The following is a 26150-nucleotide window of genomic DNA, read 5'->3' on the forward strand; positions in this document are numbered from 1 at the left end:
GTCCCATAAAGATCAACAGAGCGGCTGCCAGTTTACCAAAGGTTGAATTTACACAACAGGTTTTTGCAGGTCATTTACGGGAAATCTGAATTTGACTGCTGTTACTCTTCATATTTATGAGATCTTTATTAATCTCCCGCACTGAATTTGCATTTGTGTTTTTCATTAGGCACTGATTCAAAAGACTTTATTCAGATTTATTCAGAGTCTATATGTTAAATGAACTTAAAATATATATTTTATTTATAAAATGTATGAAAAGTTAATTGTGTATCACACAGGAGATTCATAAAGATCTCATAAGGATTTGAAAAGTGAATGGCAGTCAAACATAAATATTACTTGCTATACTGTTAGATTGTAGATCGCTGAACTGAAGTGTCAGTTTACTTACAAAACAAATGCAAAAAAAACAGAGAGAGAGAAGTTTGGACTGTGAGGGTGACGGAGGCGGGTATAAATCTGAGCTGTTGCAGGTTCACACACACACACACACACACACAGACACGATGGACGTGAAGCTGCTGTGTCTGACTGTTGTTCTTCTCTCCTCACCCCTCCTCACACTGTGTGACCCGCTGTGAGTATTAAACACACCGTTTGCTCATAGAGTTACTAATAATCAGTTTTTAAGATTTCAAACGCTGTGATTTGATCTCCTCAGGTTTGTTCTGTCAGCTCCTAATTTGCTGAGAGTGGATTCCTCAGAGAACGTGTTTGTGGAGGCTCAGGATTACTCTGGAGGAAACCTGAACGTGAGGATCTCAGTGAAGACCTTCCCAAAGAAAGACAGGGAGATACTGTCCAAAACAGTGACACTGACTGCAGAAAACAATTACCAGATCCTTACAGATATAAAGGTGAGAGCTCCATAAATACAGTGATGTTTCATTCTGTAACATGGTGAGAGTCAGGAGCAGGCTGGGAAGCAGATCCACGTCCAGGTTTATTCAAATAATCCACAAGGTCATAATCCACAAGATAACTAGCATAAACAAATAAAAACACGATAAACCAGAGAATGTGATTTCAGCGACTGACAGAGAACAAGGGCTATATATACACAGGCACACAAGCTTAACATGATAATAAGGGGCCGTAGATAATAAGAAACACCTGGAGACTAATCAACTTGAAAACTTACAAAGAACTACAAAACATGGTGTAAGACAGGAGATAACATAAGAGACCAGGAACACACAAGACAGGGGAACACAGGCTGGGATCATAACACATTCTCATTATTTTATTATCACATAAAATTCAGGCTGACTGATTATCTGTTCTTTAGATCCCTGATGATCAGAACTTCTTCTCTGATGATCCTCTGGGGAAGCAGTATGTGTATCTACAAGCTCAGTTTCCATCTCACACACTGGAGAAAGTGGTCATGGTCTCATTCCAGTCTGGATATATATTTGTACAGACAGACAAGCCCATCTACACGCCTGCTAGCACAGGTACGAGTATGTGCTAAGTAAAGTTCACAACATAATTTCGGGAGGAATATCTAATCTTTCAATTAACTGCTGGAGCATAAGCAGCCGCTCACCTTGCTCTGGCATCAGCTGTTTTGGCGTCCCTCCACCTCCCCAACTCCACCAACATCATTTAAATAACATAATTATAACATCTTGCTACCTCATCATGTAAGCATTAGTAGTCCCACTTATAGCATATATCTAAGCTCGAGCTGAAGCTGCTTCATTGAGCCCTCCATTCTGGACAGCAAGCCAAATACACTTAACCTTTTTAGCTTAAAGATTATATGGGCAAAGGAACTCATGAAATACTTGGAAAATATAACGCACGATGTGAACTTTATACATAAGCATGACATAATTGTTTATTATTAAACTGACCGCTGCATGTATTCAGGGTTTGAATCTGAGTAAAAAATATATATATATTTTTCCTCTTTTGCAGTTCGATACAGGATTTTCTCTCTGACGCCCAACATGAAACCATTCAGTCAGACTAGAGTCACGGTGGAGATCATGGTACACACTTATATAAGTGCACACTGTTAACACACACACACACACACACACACACACACACACACACACACACACACACACACACACACACACACACACACACACACACACACACACACACACACACACACACACACACACACACACACTCGAGACATTTCAGCTTTAATGAGCATGTACACTGCTGATCTCAGTAAACACTCAGTGTTAATGCTGATTTCTGTGTTTCTGAAGAATCCACAAGGCATCACATTTTCATCAGAGAAGATGTATCCAGTGAAAGGGATGAAATCTGGAAACTATGACATTCCTGAGGTTGCCAGGTGTGTTTGTGTGTGAAACACTGTGAAGACTGAACTTGCTCAACCCGAGTAAATTTAGTTTAGTGATCCATTATCTTACAACGCAGCTAATACTCATAGATGTGATCTGTGTTATGAGGTTTGTTTCATCTGTTGTATAATGCTTATTTAAAAATGTTTGGAAATGTTTTTGTTTCAGTCTTGGGATCTGGAAGGTTGTCACTCGGTACACAAACACTCCTCAGAAGACGTTTACTGCAGACTTTGAGGTCAAAGAATATGGTAAGATGTGTGTCAACAAAATGTGTGTTGTGTAAATGCGATAAAACTAAAAGAATGTATTTATTTATTTGTGTCTTTTCTCTGGATTGGTTTATAGTGCCGCCAACATTTGGAGTCAGATTAAGACCCAGAAATTCATTCTTCTATGTGAGTGACGAAAGCCTGACAGTCGACATTGAAGCCATGTAAGACAACATATGTTCTGCTTCAGTTTATTCAAAATTAATCTTTAATGTGTGCACACACTGATTTAAAATAGATCTCTATGTAAACTACAAAATAATATGTGCTATTAGCATCCAAAACTTTTCATGAGTGTTTGAGATAGTATAACTTCCAAAGTAACAAAGACATTTATCTTAGTCTCAAAAGGCTTATTTTTTTGAGTTGTGGTTATTCTGTATTTTACTGGTAGTATGAATATTGTTTGTGTATCCGCTCTCATGACTGAAGTTTCCTCGCTCATCGTTCCTCGCCTCCTCGCAGTGCAGTTAGAGGACTGAGATGCTCTTCTAGATGACTGAGATCCATCGTTTCCGGGCCATGGGCTGGAGGACGGAGGAGCGAGGAAACAAGAAAGCATCAGTTTGAGCATTGAGAAGCACCCACAGATTTTGGGGATGCTAGTGTGAACATGATGGATTATGGACAATATATTGATGTATGCCGTGTCTGAAAGAAACTCTGTGTGTTTATGTTTATAAACATGAAGGACTGAGAAGCCCCAGGAAGTGGATTTGAGGCAATATTTGGTTTGCAACATTTGTTTGCATAAATCTGAATGCATGGACTCTGTTTGCATTTGTTAAACGTTGTCAACAACAACAGCTTAAGGGAAAGCCGTAACAGGTTTTATATATCATTTAATATGACTGAATCAACCTGCCATCAGTTGGTTACACCAGGGGTTTTCAAAGTGTGTGGCACAGAGAGCAGCTCCAGAGTATATTTAGCCTGGGAAAACCCAGACAAACTTCCGGCAAATTTAGATTTGCTCTGCAAGTCTGAGATAGGTCTGACTGCAGAACCGCAGAACCATACGTCATAGCAGTGTGAGGACGACAGCGCCAGCCTGACAGTCTGATGGCGGAAGTGGGCACAGCAAGGCATTTAAACGATTTAATTGACATTTAATGTAATATCTCAAATATGATAAAATATAAGAATTATGATTTGTCCTATTAACAAAATACAATATACTACTATTAACAAATGTTAATAGTTTTTTTAAAAGTTAAAATTATACTTTATCAATTTGTTTTGTTGAGTCAAATGATTAACAATATAAATTGAACAAAGCTTAAAGGGTTAGTTCACCCAAAAATGAAAATTCTGTCAGTAATTACTCACCCTCATGTTGTTCCAACCATGTAAGTCTTTCGTTCATCTTCGGATCACAAATTAAGATATTTTTGATGAAATCTGACAGCTGGCTCACTCCTCCATAGGCTTTCAGAGGGACCCAAACTCGCCGGCCCAGAATAGTTATTAAAAACATTGTTAAAATAGTCCAAGTGACTACAGTGGCTCTACATTAAGTTTATCATGCGATGACAATACTTTTTGTGCGGAAAAACAACAAAAATAACGACTTTATCCAACTATTAGTGTTCTTCAATGTGGGCCTCTGACGAGAGTTCACGGGAGCGCCAGGACGCATGCGCGAGAACTGAGATTACAGCGTTCTTCTTCTACTACTACTACTTGTTACTGGCTGCTCACTCCTTGGGAGTATTACCGCCAACTAACTTATAAAGAAGTGCAGAAAATGATAGGCCGCTCAGCTAAAATGATATCAAATGCTTTAAAATGGCAACCAAAACCAGAAAGACGTGGAAGAAAATGGAAAACTACCGTTCGAATGGATCGAAGAATAGCCAAAATGGCAAAGACTCAGCCAATGATCAGCTCCAGGGTCAAAGAAGATCTAAAGTTACCCGTGAGTACTGTAGCAATTAGAAGACGCCTATGTGAAGCCAAGCTATCGGCAAGAAGCCCCCGCAAAGTCCCATTGTTGGCCAGCCCAATCCCCGGACCTTAATCCAATAGAAAACCTGTGGGGTGACATCAAAAAGACTGTTTTTGAGGCAAAACCAAGAAATGCAGAGGATCTGTGGTCTGTAGTGCGATCGTCCTGGGCTGGAATACCAGTTCACAGGTGCCAGAAGTTGGTCGACTCCATGCAACACAGATGTGAAGCAGTTCTCAGAAACCGTGGTTATACAACTAAATATTAGTTCAGTGATTCACAAGAAAGCTAAATCTTCAAGCATTTTTCAGTTTATACAGTAAATGTTTGACTTTGTAAAGAAAAATGCAGACACTGCTATTTTTTTGAACAGCCTAATATTCCATTTTCTTCACTTTCTATAAAGTAATAACAAATTTGATACATTTTTCTTCATGTTTTGATCTTGAATAGAATGTGCAGTGTTCCCAATGCATTTTTGTGTATTGAAATAAAAGTTATTATTAGGATTTTGAGCTTTACTCACTTTTTTAAACACACTGCTATTATTTAGAACACAACTATATATATATATATACATATATATATATATATATATACAAAATGAGTAGTGTACATGCTCATATAAAAAAAAAAAAACTAAAAAAAACCTTAAAACCCTCATGTTGTTCAAAACATGTATGACTGTGGACAAAGAAAAGAAGGTAGTTAGACAAACGTTCAAGCTGCTTTTTTTCTATGTAATGAAAGTGGACGTGGATCAAGCGCAGTTGTCGTCACTGTTCAGTTTTTACAGCAGAAATTGTCTGTGCTTTTATAGGTACCTGTTTGGACAGAAGATGGAAGGAAATGCGTTTGTGATGTTTGGTGTGATGGACGGTGAGAAGAAAACAAGTATTCCTTCTTCTCTTCAAAGAGTTCAGGTGAGAGACATTAAACAGTTTACAAGCTGGCATCAATCTCATTTCTCCTCACCTAATGGATGACTTGAATAAAACAATAAAATGATTTTTACTGCGTCTTGTTGACTGCTGTTGTCTTTCTGATATGAATAGATTAGGGAAGGAGAAGGTACAGCAGAACTGAGCAGGGAGATGATCACTAAGACCTTTCCAGACATTATCCAGCTGGTTGGACGATCAATCTATGTTTCAGTCAGTCTTTTAACAGAAAGTGGTAAGACTCAACAGATACTGTACATCTGTATGTTTACATGCCTGTGTGTGAATGTATATGAGAGGCTAATCCTGTGCGTGCGTGTGTGTGTGTGTGTGTGTGTGTGTGTGTGTGTGTGTGTGTGTGTGTGTGTGTGTATGTGTGTGTGTGTGTGTGTGTGTGTGTGTGTGTGTGTGTGTGTTTCAGGCAGTGAAATGGTGGAAGCAGAAAGGAGAGGCATTCAGATTGTGACGTCACCATACACCATCCACTTAAAAAAAACACCACAATTCTTCAAACCTGGGATGCCCTTCAGTGTCTCGGTATAAAACATTGACAAATAAGTAAACATCATAAACTATTTAAGTTTGCATGAAATGGAAGTTGCAGTTTTTTCTTCCCTATTGTGATGTGCAAAAATAATCTAGTTTATTTGTTTTGGTTTAATGTAAAAATATTTATTTTAGGATATTTTAGGATAATTGAACTTAATTAACTTAATTGTTTTGGACAAAATTAAGACTGTTAACCTTATTCAACTAAACGGCATTGGATTAACCTTATGTAATTAACTTAAGTTAATTGAAATAAATAATGTTACATAAACCCAATGTAACCTAGTTTCGTGGAACCTGTTGACATAAAAACGTTAATTAAAGCCAACATAGCATTTTAATATATATATATATATACACACAGTATATATATATATATATATATATATATATATATATATATATATATATATACAGTACCAGTCAAAAGTTTGTAAACACTACTATTTTTAATGCTTTTGAAAGAAGTCTCTTATGCTCATCAAGCCTGCAGTTAAAAAAAAAAAAAAAAAAAAAAAAAAACAGTAATATTTTGAAATATTATTACAATTTAAAATAATGGTTCTCTTTTTTAATATACTTTAAAATGTAATTTATTTTTGTGCTGCAAAGCTGAATTTTCATCAGCAAGTACTCCAGTCTTTGGTGTCTTATGATCCTTCAGAAATCATTCTAATATGCTGATTTATGATCAATGTTGGAAACAGTTGTGCTGCTTAATATTTTTTTATAACCTGAGATACTTTTTTCAGGATTATTTGATGAATAAAAAGTTAAAAAGAACTGTATTTATTTAGAATAGAAATCTTTTGTAACAATATACACTACCGTTCAAAAGTTTGGGAACAATAACTATTTTTTTTTAAGAAATTAGTACTTTAATTCAACAAGGATGCGTTAAATTGATAAAAGGTGATGGTAACGATTTATATTGTTAGAAATGTTTTTATTTTGAATAAATGCTGTTTTTATGAATAAATGCTGTTAACGTTTTACTCATCAATGAATCCTGAAAAAAGTATTCCAAAAAAATATATTAAACAGCACAACTGTTTCCATCATTGATAATAACTGAGTATCAAATCATCATATTAGAATGATTTCTGAAGGATCATAAGACACCAAAGACTGGAGTACTTGCTGATGAAAATTCAGCTTTGCATCACAAAAATAAATTACATTTTAAAGTATATTTAAAAAGAGAACCATTATTTTAAATTGTAATAATATTTCATAATATTAGTGTTTTTTGTTTTTTTGTTTTTAACTGCAGGCTTGATGAGCATAAGAGACTTCTTTCAAAAACATTAAAAAATAGTAGTGTTTCCAAACTTTTGACTGGTACTGTATATATATATATTTCTTTCTTTTTTTTTGCTTTGGCTTCTATAAAAGGTTTACGTAACAAATCCTGACCAGACTCCTGCTGAAAATGTGGAAGTGGAGGTCAATCCTGGAGGGGTCAGAGGTCAAACAAGAGCCAATGGCATTGCTAAGGTTACCGTCAACACTCTAGGAGGATCTTCTACACTGCAGATCACTGTAAGACCTGCAAACTCAACTAATGTTCAGTCAGATTCACTGAAGAACTGGTGGAAAATAGATCAGTTAACATATGTTGAACAAGCAATGGAGTATATACTACACAGCACATCAGAAAACAGTGTATTTGTTCTTTTCAGGCAAAAACCAAAGATCCACAATTAACAGACGGACAGCAGGCAGTGAAGATGATGACGGCTCACGCTTACATTCCCAGAGGAGACTCCAAGAACTACTTTCACATCAGCATTGATGCTGCAGAGCTTCAGATCGGTGATCAAATGACAGTCAATCTCAACACTGGACAAAGTCCAGGAGTCAAAGATCAAGATTACACATACATGGTAAAGATTATAGTTATTTCATATTCAGCTGCACCACAAATGTATTTATTATATCAATATTTGATTAACTACCACAGCTTGTGTTTGAAATCATATGAATATCATAAATACTGTTAACTCATCTGCCTCATTTTCAGATCTTAAGTAAAGGTCAGATTGTTAAGGCAGACAGGTTCAAGAGGAGAGGACAACCTCTAGTGACTCTGGCTCTAACTGTAACCAGAGACATGGTGCCGTCCTTCCGCTTTGTGGCTTATTATCATGTGGGCTCGTCTGAGGTGGTGTCTGATTCAGTCTGGGTCGACGTGAAGGACACGTGCATGGGAACGGTGGGTCAACCATCACAAGAAATGGTTGACATGCTCATCAACTAGATCTGATTCAGTGTCTCTCGTTTTAACAGCTCAAGCTTCAGGTGAAGGACAAGATGAATACCTATGGCACAGGAGATCTGGTCAAGCTGCAGATAACTGGAGATCCTGGAGCTAGAGTTGGGCTGGTGGTGGTTGACAAGGCTGTGCATGTCCTTAACAAGAACAGACTCACTCAGACTCAGGTGAAGGACCTTCATCAGCTCCTCAACAGCTTGTAATTTAGCTAATAAATGATATCTTTGTTGCTTTAGATCTGGGACGTCATAGAGAAGCATGACACCGGCTGTACGGCAGGAGGTGGAAGGGAGAGTATGGGGGTTTTCAGTGATGCAGGTCTGATGTTTGAGTCCAGCACTGCAGGAGGAACCGACACCAGAACAAGTATATATGTATATTTGTAATTTATTCAATTTTAATAAAAAGACTTGTATATTTTATTTAAAGGTGCTATAAGCGATCTCACGCGTTTTTTAGGCCAAAACATTTTTTTTTCACATACCGCAAACATCTCCTCACTATCCGCTAGCTGCATGTCCCCTGAACACACTGTAAAACACGGTCTCTGCAGACAGCCCACGCTCCACAAACTGCAGCAAAAACAAACTGAGCAACAAACAGAGCGACCCGCAGCACGAAACATAACAAACTGTTCCAGCCAATAACCGACAAGAATGATGTGGGGGTGGGGTTCGGGGGGTTAGTGCGCGGATGAGGAGGAAGGAGGGTCTAGCTAGCCTCCGTTTTGTTTGATAATAATTCAAACATCAACAAGAGGTTACGCCAACTGAGATCGCTTATAGCACCTTTAATATTTCACTAAAATGAATCCATAGGGGCAGTTTCCATGAACATACAATTGAAATAATTTTCTACATATTTATGAATGTCTCCAGTATCTATTATTTTAACTAATTTAAGTTGGTATGATCGGCGCTGGAAAAGCAGTGCCTCAAGTTCAATTGTAGTGAATTCCCTCTCACACATTAGAGTGCTGTTGTAAACTCAGAATCGAAGACCAGGAGACTTGTTTGTTTCTTCAGCAGGATTCTTTATTGAGAACGCGAGCTGTCGGTAGCTGTAGTCACCAAAGTCTATCTGAGTTCTATACAGTATAGTTTTTATACATTTACAAGGAGGTGGGACTTTTGGAGGTGGAGACAAGTCAAACAAAGCAGAGGGATGATTCTTGATTCAATCAAGAATAAGCATAACACTATCATTCAAATGATCCAATCAGCCTGATAACATCACCCATACCTTCACATGATAATAGTTTAACTTGGAGTCATGTCACTGTTCAGGAGGTGTATACAGATACAAAGGTTAATGTCCGATGACTGGGTTGCTTGACTTAATCTTCTTTGAACTGTCAACTCACATGAACATAAATTAAACTGTCATCATCTATGCCTCACATGAACATAAATTAAACATATTCCCACAGTGCCATATACTAATTTCATTCTAATTAAATTTCCTCTAGCGCCGGAGTGTCCCTTCCTTTCAAAGAGAAGACGGAGATCACTGGGTGAGAATCTGCTCTTATGATTCAACCCTTTAAAGATTAAACATGTTTTAAAGTTCATCTCTGCTGTTAAATATGTTGTTTATCTGTCATTGTGGCTTGAATGATCACTGTATTGGAAAAGTTAACATAATCTTGAGGATTATCAGAACATGCTAGTATTGATCCAGCTATGATGTCTACAGAGCCCCTAACGGAAAAAATATGAGATGGGAAGAAAAATAATATGATAATGCTTTTGCTTTCTCTCACAAATGTATGGCATTCCCCCGAGAAACTTTCAGAAAATAAATAATTGATTAAACAGTGCAAATACGAAAGGGCTCTAGCACCAATCAGGGCTTTCGAACCCTGATACATTTTTACTTGACTTGATTGTTTGTCCTTTTGCTCTAAAATGTAAATTCTGTCACATTTGTATCTGTTACAACAGATAATGATGATGATTATACAGACTCTGATGATATCGTGTCACGTAGTCAGTTCCCTGAGAGTTGGCTTTGGGAAGAGATTGATCTATGTGAGAATTGGTGAGTAGGCGAGCCGGTCAGTTGAGCCCCGTTTACACCCTTAGCAAATGATGTCATTCAACATGAGCTGTTGGCGACATTGTGTGTGTGTGTGTGTGTGTGTGTGTGTGTGAGAGTATGATAGTAAACAACCATTAAAAGAGTACTTCAACAGTCTTGTATTTTCCTCATATCTCAGTCCAGCACCTGTCACAGAAAAAGTGATCCTCCTGAAAGACTCTATTACTACCTGGCAGATCTTGGCTGTCAGTCTGTCACCAACACTTGGTAAGATGAAGCTGCAAACACAGGATACATGGTCTGAAAATCATCATCATCATCCAGGAGCTGCTGCTTTAAACCCTTCTGTGTGTCTGTGTTCCTCCTCAAAGGCATCTGTGTGGCAGAACCTGAGGAGATTATAGTTTTTAAACCATTTTTCATTGACCTCAAGATCCCTTATTCAGCTGTGCGCGGTGAACAACTGGAAATCAAGGCCATTATTCACAACTACACACCAAGAAATCTGAAGAGGGTAGATATTAAAATAATACTTTAAGATTTATGTTATACATTAAAACCATGTTCATCATAATAACTATTTCTGCTGGAGTCAAATCATAGACATCTCAGAAATATCCTGTCATCACACATTTCATGTTCAGTTGAAATGCATTTATTTTGGAGGAAGTTTCCTCTAGATATTGAAGAGATTTGTGTATTACTCTCCTGTTTTCACAGGTGCGTGTGGAGTTTATGGAGACAGAACATGTTTGCAGCTTTGCCAGTAAGAAAGGCAAATACAGAACAACAGTAAACGTTGACAAAGACTCCAGCGTAGCGGTTTCATATGTGATTATTCCCATGACTCTGGGAAAACACATGATTGAGGTGAAAGCTTCAGCATATGATTCTGTCCACACTGGAGTGAGAAAGGCCCTGAAGGTGGTGGTACGTCTGACGGGATTTCTGTCAATTTTGATTTGGTCATTCATTAATGTAATCAATAGATGTTTGTCATATTTTGAATATATTGTCATATTCTCTCTCACTCTCTCTCTCTCTCTCTCTCTCTCTCTCTCTCTCTCGTGCGCATGCGTATGCGTGAGCGTCTGTTGAGTGAGCGTCTGTTGAGTGAGCGAGCGTGGAGAGCGTGTGGTGAGTTTGAATGAGTTTTCTGCCCGCTGTGGCCTTTTTTTCTTAGTTGAATATCGCTATTTTTTGACGTTTAATCTGTATTGAGTAGATAAAACAATATAGTGTTTTTTCTGGCCGTTGATTATCAGTGTATCACCGAGGGCATGGCGTCCCAAGGTGTTGACTCACTTGATTCATTAACACGGCGTCACGGGGTTAAAGTGACGGCCGCAGCAAGTGTGGAAGATTGTGTCTTAGCTATCGGTGAGATTGTTGGACATAAGAGTATTTTAGCAGCGTCAAGAATGAGCAATGCGGTTGTTTGTTTTTTGAACACTGTTGAAAATGCCAATAATGTTGTAGAAAGAGGAGTTGTAATTCGTGGTCTTTTTACACCTGTGCTTTCTCTTTCAACACCTGCGAGGAAAGTTATTTTGTCTAATATTCCACCTTTTATCAAAGATGAAGCTTTGGTTAAAGAATTGTCACGTTTCGGGAAGCTAGTTGCTCCTGTGAAAAAGATCGCGATCGGGAGTAAATCGGACTTAATCAAACATGTAACGTTAGTGTCTTTTAGGAGATTCACTTATATGATTTTGAGTGAGAACAGAACTGAACTGAATTTAAATCTGAAATTCAGATTTGATGATTTTGACTATACTGTCTATGTATCCACTGACACTACAATGAAGTGTTTTGGATGTGGAAAAACGGGGCATTTGGCTCGTGCTTGTCCCGAAAATACACGTACAAGGCAGGACATGATAGATGAGAGTGTGGTGCAAGATGTGGAAAGTGTTGCTGGAGCATCTGTGTCAGTACCTGTGATTTCAGTAAGCCTACCTGTAAACTCATCAACTGGGAATTCAGCACAGAGTGTCAAAGACACAATTAACAAAGTTGCCTGTGAACAAACAGTTGAAACTGTTGTTAAAACTATGATGGTAGTGAAAGATTCGGATTTGACTGATAAGGGTCAGGCAAAGTCAAATGTAAGCTTGCTTCAAGAAGCTAATGTGATTTTTGAAGAATTGATGGACACACAAAGCAGTTCAACGAATTGTTTATCTGATATAGAGTCTGTATCAGACAGTGTAAATATGTGTGAAGTAGACATAGATCAAGCTGTCTTTAAAACTCCTCTAAAAAGGAGAAACAACGATAAAGAAAGAGTTTCAAAACAAGCAAGAAAAGATCAGAAAAATGATACAGATAATATTGAAAGTGAAAGTGAATTGTCTGATTCTAGTGCTTCAAGTTGTTCACAAAGCGAGTGGATATGTAATGATTACAGTGCTGAAGAAATTAAGAAGTTTTTAAAAGTAACAAAAAATCAGAGAGGAGTACAGGTTGCTGATTTTTTCCCAGACCTGAAACGGTTTGCAGAAAGTACTAAGAATCTGATGAGTGAAGGTTCCTTTCTGGATAAAGAAGTATATCGACTGAAAAAATTTGTTACAAAAATCCAAAACCAGCTGAATAATGATGATAAAGTGGCATAGATCCTTTGCCTTGAGTGGCTGTGTGTTTCTGTATAGATTATTTTTTGTAAGTTTCTTTTTTTCTTTACACATGGCAGATATCCGTATAGCATCTTTAAACGTGAACGGAGCCAGAGATGATGTAAAGAGAATGCAAGTGCATGAAACAATAAGGCAGAAACAACTTGATGTTCTTTTTTTACAAGAAACACACAGTGATGATAGAAATGCTACAGACTGGATAAAAGAATGGAATGGTCATATATTTCTAAGTCATAAAACTTCACGTAGTGGAGGAGTTGCCATCATGTTTGCAAAGAAGTTTAATCCATGCTCTTTTAAGATAGAAGAAATAGTGAAGGGGAGACTTTTAAAAATTCAAGCTTTTTTTGAAAAATATGTTTTGGTTTTTATTTGTGTGTATGCTCCCACTTTTCCAATAGAGAGAGTTGCTTTTTTAGATATTCTATGCTCAACTTTAGATAAATGTAATAGCGAAGAGTATTTATTTCTTGGTGGTGATTTTAATTGTGTTGAACAAAATATTGATCGCAATCATATAGAGCCACATATGCCTTCTCGTAAGCGGCTTTGTGAAATAATAGAAAGAAACGATCTATGTGATGTCTGGAGAAGCATAAACGGAGATTTACGGCAATATACATGGGCTCATGCACACGAAAATCTATTGTCTTTAGCAAGACTAGATAGATTTTACAGTTTTAAACACCATCACAGTGTTTTTAAGAGCTGTATAATAAATCCGGTTGGTTTTTCAGACCACAGTTTAGTTATTTGCAGTGTTTTCTTCAATTTTGTCTCACCAAGGAGTGCGTATTGGCATTTTAACACTGCTTTGATAAATGATGCCTTTTTTAAAGAGACTTTTGATTTTTTTTGGAAAAATTTTAAAAATGAAAAAGTTTCTTTTTCTTCTCTGCAGAGTTGGTGGGATTTTGGCAAGACTCAAATCAAGGTTTTTTGTCAACAGTATAATCAAAATATCACAAAGGAGACCGCTAAGTCAATAAGAGTTTTAGAAGCTGAAATTCTTAATCTTCAAGATATGGCACAATTAAGTGAAAATCAAGCGTATGTCGATTCTCTTTTTTTAAAGAAAACTGCTTTATCTGACCTACAAGAGATGAAGGCACAGGGGGCGCTGGTCAGATCGCGTTTTAAAACCATAGAACAGATGGATGTACCATCGAAATATTTCTTTGGTTTAGAAAAAAAGAATGGCCAGAAACGTTTTATTCATTCATTACTTTCTGAGTCTGGATCTTTGTTGTCAGACTCTAAGGAAATAAGAGAAAGAGCAGTTCGTTTTTATGAAAAACTTTACAAGTCTGAATATAAAGAAGATAAAGATTTAGAGAAGGCTTTTTTTGGACAATTACCAAAAATGTCAAAAAAAGCAAATATAGCACTTTCAAAGCCTATTGGCCTGGAAGAATTGTTTAAAGCTCTTCAAAGTATGGACAATGGTAAAGTTCCTGGATTAGATGGAATCCCGATTGAGTTTTACAAAAGTTTTTGGTCTGTTATAGGAGAAGATTTGTTATTAGTTCTTAATGACAGTTTAACAAAAGGACGATTGCCAATAAGTTGTAGAAGAGCGGTCTTGACCCTTTTGCCAAAGAAAGGTAATTTAAGTGATATAAAAAATTGGAGACCCGTGTCCTTATTGTGTTGTGATTATAAACTGTTATCTAAAGTACTAGCTACCCGTTTGGGTGAGTTTTTAGATGAAGTCATTCATCCTGACCAGTCATATTGTGTGCCTGGTAGGTCAATTTTTGACAACATTCATTTAATCAGAGATTTGTTTGATGTAACTAAAATGTTTGGTCTTGACATAGGCTTGATTTCCTTAGATCAAGAAAAAGCATTTGATCGCGTCGAACACAACTATTTGTGGAAGACGCTTCAGGCTTTTGGTTTTAACTCAGATTTTTTATCTTATGTTAAAATCCTATATTGTGATATTGAGAGTATTCTGAAGATTAATGGTGGCTTATGTGCTCCTTTCAAAGTGGGTCGAGGAGTACGACAAGGCTGTTCACTCTCAGGGTTATTATACACACTTGCAATAGAACCACTTTTAAGTGTTTTAAGGAGAGTTCTAGAAGGAGTGTCTCTACAGAATTGTAAGATTCCTCTGTGTCTGTCTGCATATGCAGATGATGTAGTGGTGATGATTAATAAACAAAGTGATGTTGATGTATTACTTGAGACACTAAAAGATTTTGGATCAATTTCATCTGCAAGAATTAATTGGAATAAAAGTGAGGCAGTTTTGATGGGAGAGTGGAAATGTAGAGCACTACCAAATCTTCCAGGAGGTCTATGCTGGACAAGAGATGGTTTGAGATACTTGGGAGTTTTTTTAGGAAATGAAACAGTATCTCAAAAAAACTGGATCGGAACTGTTGAAAAGCTTAAGAGCCGACTTGAAAAATGGAAATGGCTTGTACCAAATTTATCATACAGAGGACGTACTTTGGTGATTAATAATTTGGTGGCTTCCTCTTTGTGGCACCGGATGGCCTGCATTGACCCACCAGCTTATTTACTTGCAAAGATCCAGTCTGTTTTATTGGACTTTTTTTGGGACAAGTTACACTGGATACCGCACAATATCTTGTATTTAAAAAAAGAAGAAGGGGGTCAAGGACTCATACATGTACAAAGCAGGACTGCGGCCTTTCGGCTACAATTCATACAACGCTTGCTTACCGGCTCAGAGAACATGGCCTGGAAGTCAGTGGCCTGTGTTATACTTCAGTCCGTTGATGAACTCTGTTTAAGCGAAAATTTATTTTTGATGGATCCAAAGAGAATCAGTACAACGGAGCTTCCTGTTTTTTATAGAAATCTGTTTAAAGTTTGGGACCTTTTTAAAGTGAAAAGAACTGAGACAGATTCTCTTTTTTGGTTACTCGAAGAACCCATGATTTATGGTGCTCGTCTGGATATCTCACATGCATGTGGACTATCAAATGGTGCTCTTATTAAATCCAAAATTGTAACACTGGGGCGTTTAATTAATGTGACTGGTCCCTGTTTTAAAAATGTGGAAAATGTGGCTGCCTTATTAGGTATTAAATCAGTTCGAATTGTTGAAAGATTTCTTCAGAATTTGCAGTCTGTATTTACAGTGAAAGAGTTGAACATGCTTGAAAACTGTTTTGCTAAGAAACTTCTGCCTAGCGATAAAGATGCTTTTCCAAAGTGTTTTTTGTCCCCAAATATAGGGGAAAATTCTGGAGTTTTTTTGGAAAATGTATCCGATATGGATTTATATAAAGTTGGGGGAAAAGTTTTTTACAATGCTTGTGTAAAAGTTTTCAACAAAAAAGGGTTGCATGAAAGAGTTGATTCACCTTGGCGCACTATTCTTGAAGTTGATGAAAATGTAAAACCAGAGTGGAGGGCACTTTATAAGCCACCATTAACAAAAAGAATTGGAGAATTACAATGGAGAATTATACATGGTATAATTGCTGTTAATTCTTTTATTTCTATTTTAAATCCAAATGTTAATCAAGAGTGCCCTTTTTGTTCTCAAAGAGAAACAGTTTTTCACATGTTTATGCACTGCTCAAGACTTAAGCCTTTATTTGACTTGTTGAAGGATATTTTCATTCGTTTTGATGAGAATTTTACTGTAACAGTTTTTATTTTTGGTTTTAAATATACCAGAAGAAGACAAGATGAATGCCAATTGATTAATTTTATTGTAGGCAAGGCAAAAATGGCAGTATATGTTAGCAGAAAGAGGAAAATTGAACAAAAAGGTGATTATGATGTTGTGATGATGTTTAGAGCCATGATCAAAGCTAGACTGCTAATTGATTTTTATTTTTATAAAGCTACTAACTGTCTAGAAGCGTTTGAAAAGATATGGTGTCATAGAGGGGCATTGTGTTCCGTTATGGACAGTGAAATTGATTTTTCATATTTTCTATAAACATGATGTGATTTACATTTGAAAGTTTTTAAAATTGTTAAATATTTTTGTAATAAATGTTTTTTGAAAAAATCTCTCTCTCTCTCTCTCTCTCTCTCTCTCTCTCTCTCTCTCTCTCTCTCTCTCTCTCTCTCTCTCTCTCTCTCTCTCTCTCTCTCTCTCTCTCTCTCTCTCTCTCTCTCTCTCTCTCTCTCTCTCTCTCTCTCTCTCTCTCTCTCTCTCTCTCTCTCTCAGTCTGAGGGTGTGCGGATTCCATTACAAAGACCAAACGTGGAGCTCAATCCTGTTAAGAATGGTGAGATTTACTGTGAACCCTACAATTACATTACTGTGTTATACTTGCATTGTACAACATTACACACATTATACTTTCAGCCAATTGTAAAAAAATAAAAAAACACTTTTCTAAATTTCATTATAATTCGAGTTAATCAAGAGACCAGAATGAACTCCTACACTTTTGTAGTTATTCCTACTCTTACTCACCAAAAGTGTACAAAATTTCACCAACTCATTACTCTTCCTCCATCTTCCTCTTTGTCTCTGTTTCTCATCCCAAATGGAACAGGGGAAAGACCTGTAGTTATTAAAGCTGAAACACTAACGGATCGGGTTCCAGACACACCTGCTATCACCTACATCTCGATTACTGGTGAGGAAAAATATGTTTTCATGAATGTGCCACATCCATCTACTCCTCCGGGAGTTTTAGCACTTGAATGAAGATTGTTCCTCAGTACTTAATGCTGGGACTGGTTTGTAATTGGGGTTGAACGACTTTTTATGATTTTTTAACGTCGACATTTATGTGATGAAAGTCGAGTCGACTAGTCGCTGATGACGTCATTGATGAACAAATCAGTTATGGCATATGACGCTCCTACACTGTTAACCCTTGCTGTAAAAAAGGCCAAATTCTGACAATATTATACCATTTTCCATTAAAACAGTAATATACCGTAGAAAACAAAAATAGCCTACAGGAATATACTGTGAATTAACATTGCTCAAAGTCGACACTTAGAGGCTGTTTTCCCAATCACACCCTACCCTCATTCACTATTCCCTACATTAGTTTACTAATATAGTCCACTTGAATGTAAAGAAGTGAGTGAAGTGAGAAACTGATGAACACCTGATAAGCAGAATCACTGAAGGACAGAGAAACAAGAACAGAAAAAAGAGAAACACAAAAACTACAACTGACTTCCAGCAACACTGAGTGTGAAACCAGTTTACAAACCAGTTTAACATTATTTCTTTCATACATGTACAAAAGTTCTATTTGAGAATTAACAGAGATTTAGTTAATAATAAAGTTTGTTGTCACCATGATGGAGATCAGTATTTGCTTTAGTTGGTCTCTTGTCCCTTGACTTCTTACCATTCATCTCTCTCTGACTGCTGTAACAGTGAGTTCATAAAACACATTTGTTATAGCAAGAAAAAGCCAAGAAGAAGATGATCAGGTGTTTTTGGATTTTGTGATGATGTCACAATCATCCTGGACATGTCTGATTCTCTGATCTTTCCTGCAGATATTATTTGAATTTATGGGTATTTCATATTTATCATTGTGATAAGGTTCAGTTCGTCAATAGTAAGGAAGGAAGAAGACAGGGGTCGGCTGGAGCTGGGACGCACGTTTTATTTACTCTTTTCGTACTTAACAGAAATATGCGCACAGAGCGCGTTCACCATGCACATGCACAGCAATACAAAACAATAACTCAGAATTCTCTTTTAGTCGTCTCTTGCAGGATCAGCGTCTCACGAGGTCCCAGCTCGTCTCTCTCTCTCTCTCTCTGTCACTCTCCGGCTTATATCCGGTCTCTCCACGCCAATTACTGAAATCAGACACAGGTGTTCATCATCTGCACTTGACCTACTTACGCTCCGCTCCGCTCCGTCCTCTCTCTCCCGCTACAGACTCAGCAAAACCACGCCCCCCTCGCCACATACCCCCACCGCCCGACTCAGGCCGGGGAGCCATCCGGTCTGCAGCCTCCCCCCCCCTCCTCCTGGAGAGAAAGTCAGCCACAGCCATCTGTACACCCGGCCTGTGGATCACCTGGAACTTAAAAGGCTGTAAAGCTAGATACCAACGAGTGATCCGCGCGTTGGTATCCTTCATGCGGTGGAGCCACTGCAGGGGAGCGTGGTCCGAACAGAGGGTGAACTCCCGCCCCAGGAGGTAATAGCGAAGGGTGAGAACGGCCCATCTGATGGCCAAACACTCCTTCTCTATGGTGCTGTACATCGTCTCTCTCTTAGAGAGCTTTCGACTGATGTACAGCACCGGCCGCTCTTCACCCTCCACCTCCTGGGACAGGACAGCGCCCAACCCCCTGTCCGACGCGTCTGTCTGTAGGATAAAGGGGAGAGAAAAGTCAGGAGCATTTAAGAGCGGACCGCCACACAGAGCAGCCTTTATCCGGGTGAAAGCCTGCTGACACTGCTCCGTCCACTGGACCCTATCTGGTGCTTCCTTTTTAGTTAAATCAGTCAGCGGGCTGGCAGTGTCCGAAAAATTAGGTACAAACCTCCTATAATAACCTGCCAGCCCCAGGAACTGTCTAACCTCCTTTTTGGTCTTGGGTCTCGGACAGGTCGCAACTGCTGCCGTCTTGTCAATTTGTGGACGCACCTGACCATGACCCAAGTGGAAACCCAGATATTTTACTTCCACCCGCCCAATTGCACACTTCTTCGGATTGGCCGTGAGCCCAGCCCTTCTCAGCGTCTTCAGGACAGCTCGCAAATGCTGCATATGTCGCTGCCAATCACCACTATAGATGATGATATCATCTAGGTATGCAGCGGCATATGCAGCATGCGGCCGGAGAATTCTGTCCATCAGACGCTGAAAGGTGGCCGGAGCCCCGAACAACCCGAACGGAAGGGTAACAAATTGGTGTAATCCGAACGGCGTCGTGAAAGCTGTCTTTTCTTTGGTCATGGGGGACAAGGGGATCTGCCAATAACCCTTAGTTAGGTCCAGTGTCGAATAAAAACGAGCAGTGCCGAGTCGATCAAGCAATTCGTCAACCCTAGGCATTGGATATGCGTCGAATTTCGACACAGCATTCACCTTTCTGTAATCCACACAGAACCGTACTGAGCCGTCCGTTTTAGGCACTAAAACTATCGGGCTCGCCCAGTCACTGTTGGATTCTTCTATTACTCCCATTTCTAACATCGCTTCTAATTCACTCTGAACTACTTTTTTCTTGTGTTCTGGTAATCTATACGGCCGGCTGCGAACAACCACGCCCGGCTCAGTCTCAACGTGGTGCTGAATGAGATTCGTTCGGCCAGGCAGGGGTGAAAACACATCAGCAAAATCTGCTTGTATAGATTTTATATCAGTGAGCTGCGAAGGTGAGAGGTGGTCTCCTCCAGGGGCCAGAGCGAGGGATTGAGATTTTGAACTCACTTCTGGACCGAGATCCTCCTCCCCACTCACTACCGTCGCCAGCATCACTGACTCCGCCTCCGACCATTTTTTAAGCAGGTTGAGGTGATATATTTGATGTGCACCACCCCTATCCGTTCGAACTACCTCATAGTTGAGATCACCAACTCGCCGTGTAACCTCAAAGGGTCCTTGCCACTTTGCGAGTAACTTTGAACTAGAAGTAGGGAGTAATACAAGTACTTTATCCCCCGGTGCGAATTGACGTAGTCTAGCCCCCCTGTTGTACAACCGACTCTGCTTGTCTTGTGCCTGTAACAAATTCTCCATTGAAAGCCGCCCCAAAGTGTGGAGTTTTGTTCTCAGGTCCATGACATATTGAATTTCATTTTTGCTATTAGAAGGTCCGTCCTCCCAAGTTTCTCTAAGGACATCTAACACCCCACGGGGCTGACGTCCATAGAGAAGCTCGAAGGGGGAAAACCCCGTGGAGGCTTGCGGGACCTCCCGTACAGCGAACAAGAGGGGTTCTAACCACTTATCCCAATTTTTGGCGTCCTCCTGTACGAACTTACGAATCATGGATTTCAACGTGCGATTAAACCGTTCGACCAGCCCGTCTGTCTGTGGGTGATAGACACTTGTTCGAATTGATTTAATGCCCAATAATTCGTACAGCTCGCGAATAGTACGTGACATAAACGCCGTGCCCTGATCGGTGAGGATTTCTTTCGGAATCCCCACCCGGGAGATTAATTGAAACAGTGCACTCGCCACACTCTTGGCAGAAATAGTGCGGAGAGGCACTGCCTCAGGATACCGCGTTGCATAATCCACCAGAACTAATGCAAAGCGGTGTCCCCGTGCTGACCGTTCTAATGGCCCGATGAGGTCCATACCAATTCGTTCGAAGGGGACCTGCATTAATGGTAAGGGGCACAATGGTGCTTTTGGGGTGGCCGGTGGATTCACCAACTGACATTCACGACAAGACGCGCACCACCTGCGCACGTTCTCGTGAATGCCCGGCCAAAAGAACCGGGCCATGAGACGGTTTAGTGTAGCCGTTTGTCCTAAATGCCCGGCCATTGGATTACAATGAGCCGCCTGGAAAAGCATTTCCCGACGGCTTCTCGGTATTAATAACTGGGTTGTATCTTGCTTTGTCTGGGCGTCTTGGGTCACCCGATACAACTTATCTTTTAAAATTGAAAAATAAGGATAGGAGAGCGGTTGTTCAGGATGAAGAAGCTGACCGTCGATAGAGCGAACCTGATCAAAGGCATTTTTCAGCGTTTCATCCCGTGACTGCTCCAGGGGAAAATCATCACGCTCAGGGAGGATGTTTCGCTCCAGAGCACTCTGTTCCCCTGAAACAGGCTCCGGAGGTTCCGGTTCAGCCTCCCCCAACTGTGCAACCGCTATACTACCCTTCTCTCTTTTCTCCCAAGCGGCATCCGAACATAAATATCCCAATAATTTATTAAACGAGGGCCAATTAGTACCCAAAATTATCGGATGCCGGAGGTGCGGATTAACTGCCACCTCTACTCTATGCTTTTCTCCCCTGAATTGAATATCCACAGGCAAAATAGGATAACTCACCACTTCCCCGTGCACACACCGAACCTTAACCACGCGGCTATTATCCAATGCCCTAGGTTGCATCAGGCTTTGATGTATGGAGGATTGGTTACATCCTGAATCCACCAGAGCCTGATATGTACCCCCCTTGATACTCACTGGTATTTGGTATAGGCCAGCTTGATCGAGGGCAGCCTGTGGCGCGTCGGGGACCCGGATCAATGTCCCCACCTCCATCACTGGACATCGATCAATAAAATGTCCTGGGTCCCCGCAGCGCCAACAGGCCGGCCCAGACTTTACCGCCGCCCTGGCGGCAGGAAGCGGGTCAAGCGATTGGCGTGGAGAGAGCGGTGATGGAGGGGCCGGGGTGAAGAGTCCCGTGGACGAACTCCCTCCCCTGGGAGGAACTCTGGGGATCGCTGATGGCTCCGTCGGATAACCAGCTCTCCACCGGGGCGCTGGTTTCGGCGGGAGTCCTCCACGGGTCCTGGGAAGGGGAACGGGTTTGGAGGGAGAGAGAGGAGAGGGAGAGAGAGAGAGAGAGAGAGAGAGGCAGATGGTAGAGGGTCGCCGACCCCTGGGCACGCCACCATTTGGTCCTCCGCCAGCTGGATGGCCTGGTTCAGCGACGTCGGGCGGTGGCACTGGACCCACTGCGCAGTTTTCCTCGGCAGCCTGGCCACGAACTGCTCCAGTACCACACGATCGATCACATCCTCGACGTCGCTACTGTCGGCCATCAACCATTTGCGGCAGGAGTCCCGGAGCTGCTGTGCCATCACGAAGGGTCGGCCGGACTCTTCCAGTGTCAGGGTCCTGAACCGCTGGCGATGCTGCTCCGGCGTCCGACCGACCCGCTGCAGGATGGCACGCTTGAGGTCCTGGTAGACCAGGAGGTTTTGGACTGGCAGTTGGTGTGCGGCTACCTGCGCTTCTCCTGACAGCAGGGGGATCAGCCGCATTGGCCAGTCTCCGGTGGGCCATCCCCGGGCCTCTGCCGACTTCTCAAACAGATCCAAGAAGGCCTCTGGATCATCATGAGGCCCCATCTTGTTGAGCGGCAGAGGAGATGTACTGTCCTTGGGGATGGCCCGAGCCTCCCGGTCTACCCAGCTCCGGAACAGCTCGCGGTCTTCATGCTGGGATCGGAGGAGCGCTTCGAAGCGTTTGTCCTGCTCCTCCTTGATCGCCAGCAGATGTTGGTGTTGCTCCTGATGAAGACCGGCGAGCGACTGGATGATGTCCGCAAATGGTGTACCTGACGGGGACTGCATGGCGGCGGCGATCTTCTTCCTTCCCGGGTTTCGGCACCACTGTGATAAGGTTCAGTTCGTCAATAGTAAGGAAGGAAGAAGACAGGGGTCGGCTGGAGCTGGGACGCACGTTTTATTTACTCTTTTCGTACTTAACAGAAATATGCGCACAGAGCGCGTTCACCATGCACATGCACAGCAATACAAAACAATAACTCAGAATTCTCTTTTAGTCGTCTCTTGCAGGATCAGCGTCTCACGAGGTCCCAGCTCGTCTCTCTCTCTCTCTCTCTGTCACTCTCCGGCTTATATCCGGTCTCTCCACGCCAATTACTGAAATCAGACACAGGTGTTCATCATCTGCACTTGACCTACTTACGCTCCGCTCCGCTCCGTCCTCTCTCTCCCGCTACAGACTCAGCAAAACCACGCCCCCCTCGCCACAATCATATATCTGTAAATCTACAACATGAAATCAATATTTCTGTAATCTGGATTTCTGAAGAATATTAAAATCATATAGTGCTTTAAAACTTTTTTAACTCCTGCTTGACTCAGACACACACAGACATCAACAATCAGCACATGAATCTCAACAATGGTGACAATCAAAAGTTTCATGTCGCAATGCATGCTGGGTTCCAGGATGATATAGACTCCCAGCATGCACTGCTGCATGAATAAAAAACTAAAAAAAATATTGCCACCATTGTTGAGATTCATGTGCTAAATTGTGATATCTCTGTGTTTCTAAAAGACAGTGTAGCTCTGTTTTTCTGGTTATGCATGATGTGTTAAAAAAATGAATCATTGTAATTTATTGCTGTGGTTTCACAGTGGTGCTAATGTAACACTTTTGATTGAGGATTAAATTCTGAACAAGTGAGAATGAATTACCTTAGTGATTGAAAAGGCAATATGATGATTTTGTCATCATAATCATTATAACCGCAATCGTTCATAAACTGTGTGTGTGCACAAGTGTGACTTGCAACAACACAGCTCAAGCAGCAAAATATAAACTAATGTTTTAGCATCAGCATCCCAACTAAAGCAAACACTGATCTCTATAATGGTAACTTCAAACCAAACATTTTCAATTAAACATCTTAATAACAACTTCTGTAGATGTATGACAGAAATAAAGTCATACTGGTTAATAATAAGTGTAATAATGTGTAATGGCTGGAAGTCAGTTGTATTTCTTGTGTTTCTCTATTTTCTGTTCTAACAGCAGGTGTTCATCACTAATGCTCGACAATCACTTACATATTCACTTAATTATCTCACTGCAACACTGTCTCAATGTTACTTTTTACTCTTTGTAGTGTGGATTTCCCTGTGGGGTTGAAAGGGTTAACAGTGTAAGATAAAAAAAAGTCACACCCACAAAATGTATTTTACAGTAATAAACTGTAAGTTATAAAACAGGTATATACTGGCAACACTGTTGCCAGTAGTTTACTGTAAAATGTATTTTTTGGGTCACCATTGTGCAGAAGAGTAGAGCCTGTGCTTCAGTCCAGGAGAAGATCTACAATCATTGATGATATTCTGCATGTTGCTTTATTTAACAGGCGGTGACTGTGTAGTTGCTGGTCCAGTGGAAATCTCTTTATTTACAAAAGTTTTGTTGTGTTTTCAAATGAAATAAGTTCACAGTAATACTTTGCTCATGTTATTAATGCATTATAAATTTTAGTTAATACATTTAAATGACAGTTGGTCAATTTAAGGCAGTCGGTTTCTGCAAGTGAAATTAGTTAACTCGAGTTTTAGTGCATTTTTACAGTAAAGAACTGCACAATTAACAGTAAATTACTGGCAACAGTGTTGCCAATATTTTACTGTAAAAAAACCCGGTAAGCTCTAACAGTGTACATAACAGCTTATTTTTATCAGTTCTTTTGTCTTTTTGGATTATTATGTTTATCACAGATTTCTGCTCATTCTAAATCAGATATAGATAAAGATTACATATAAATGAATGCATTAGTGTGAGAGAATGTCATTGCGTATGCATTAATTTTACCTGGTATCTCTCTACTAATACTGAAGATGTGGGTTTTAGTTACTAAGAAATATTTGGCAGGACAGTTTTTAGTTTCTAAGCTATTTTGTTGATAAATCACAGAACAGAGTTTACAATACATTACTGCACTACAGAAAGATTCTGTATGCGCGATGTTCACGTGGTGTGTGAGTGTGTGTGAGTGTGTGTGAGTGTGTGTGAGTGTGTGTGAGTGTGTGTGAGTGTGTGTGAGTGTGTGTGTGTGTGAGAGAAATGCAGCAGCAGAATCCCAGATAGCATACATATCCGGGCCTCATCTGGGCCAACTATGAGGCACATATGGCTCAGTACTAGCAGTGGGAAAGGTCAAATGGGCCGTATCTGCACCGAGCACTTTATCTTGTTTGTATGAAGGTTATCAACGGCAGTTGCGTTACCGTAAATCAGATGAATCCTACACTCTAAAAAGAGATGTGTTAAAAATGACACATGTTGTGTCAGTTTTAACACATGTAGTGAGTGTGCTCAGGGACAACACATGTTGTGTCAAATTTAACACAATAAATGTGTAAGTCATTTTAACACACAAATTGTGTCATTTTAAAAAATAAAGCGAAAGCGGCCAGATGCAAAAATATTAACCATTTAATCAATAGTCGAGGACAGAATGCATGTGCACACAAAGTACAACACAATGTTTCAAGCTCAATGACTGGACAGACTCACTGTACTGGACATTATTCAGTTATTCACACTTCAACCCCTGACTGATAATGCTGCTTTTGACATAAGTTCATGAAGAGACAACAGTTAACTGAGTTTGCACTTTGAATTTAATTAAAATGTAACAACTGACAAAATATTGTATATTAATAACTTGTATTTCCACTGGCCTGTTTGTTTGAGAACATAGCAAACACTGCACACCATTCACAGTGATGGTGAGTGTCGGCGCT

The 26150-nt window shown here is 40.1% G+C and overlaps 1 protein-coding gene across 1 annotated transcript in view; it reads left to right on the plus strand.

Annotated features, from left to right (window-relative positions):
• Window positions 1-490: 490 nt before the first annotated feature.
• The window catches only part of LOC308688221 (complement C3-like), a 62379-nt gene continuing 36719 nt past the window's right edge, over window positions 491-26150 (plus strand). The window contains exons 1-22 of the mRNA XM_081361148.1: window positions 491-580; window positions 665-860; window positions 1292-1460; window positions 1927-2000; window positions 2235-2323; window positions 2502-2584; window positions 2682-2769; window positions 5374-5476; window positions 5609-5729; window positions 5916-6031; window positions 7439-7585; window positions 7726-7929; window positions 8067-8258; window positions 8333-8485; window positions 8555-8684; window positions 9787-9831; window positions 10262-10358; window positions 10537-10625; window positions 10730-10872; window positions 11079-11288; window positions 17163-17223; window positions 17497-17580. Of these exons, the coding sequence (XP_081217274.1) occupies window positions 510-580; window positions 665-860; window positions 1292-1460; window positions 1927-2000; window positions 2235-2323; window positions 2502-2584; window positions 2682-2769; window positions 5374-5476; window positions 5609-5729; window positions 5916-6031; window positions 7439-7585; window positions 7726-7929; window positions 8067-8258; window positions 8333-8485; window positions 8555-8684; window positions 9787-9831; window positions 10262-10358; window positions 10537-10625; window positions 10730-10872; window positions 11079-11288; window positions 17163-17223; window positions 17497-17580 (2665 nt within the window). The 5' untranslated portion in view covers window positions 491-509. The remainder of the gene's footprint in view (window positions 581-664; window positions 861-1291; window positions 1461-1926; window positions 2001-2234; window positions 2324-2501; window positions 2585-2681; window positions 2770-5373; window positions 5477-5608; window positions 5730-5915; window positions 6032-7438; window positions 7586-7725; window positions 7930-8066; window positions 8259-8332; window positions 8486-8554; window positions 8685-9786; window positions 9832-10261; window positions 10359-10536; window positions 10626-10729; window positions 10873-11078; window positions 11289-17162; window positions 17224-17496; window positions 17581-26150) is intronic.

Source organism: Scardinius erythrophthalmus, assembly GCF_964197995.2.
Source record: "Scardinius erythrophthalmus genome assembly, chromosome: 3".
Lineage (NCBI taxonomy): Eukaryota > Metazoa > Chordata > Actinopteri > Cypriniformes > Leuciscidae > Scardinius > Scardinius erythrophthalmus.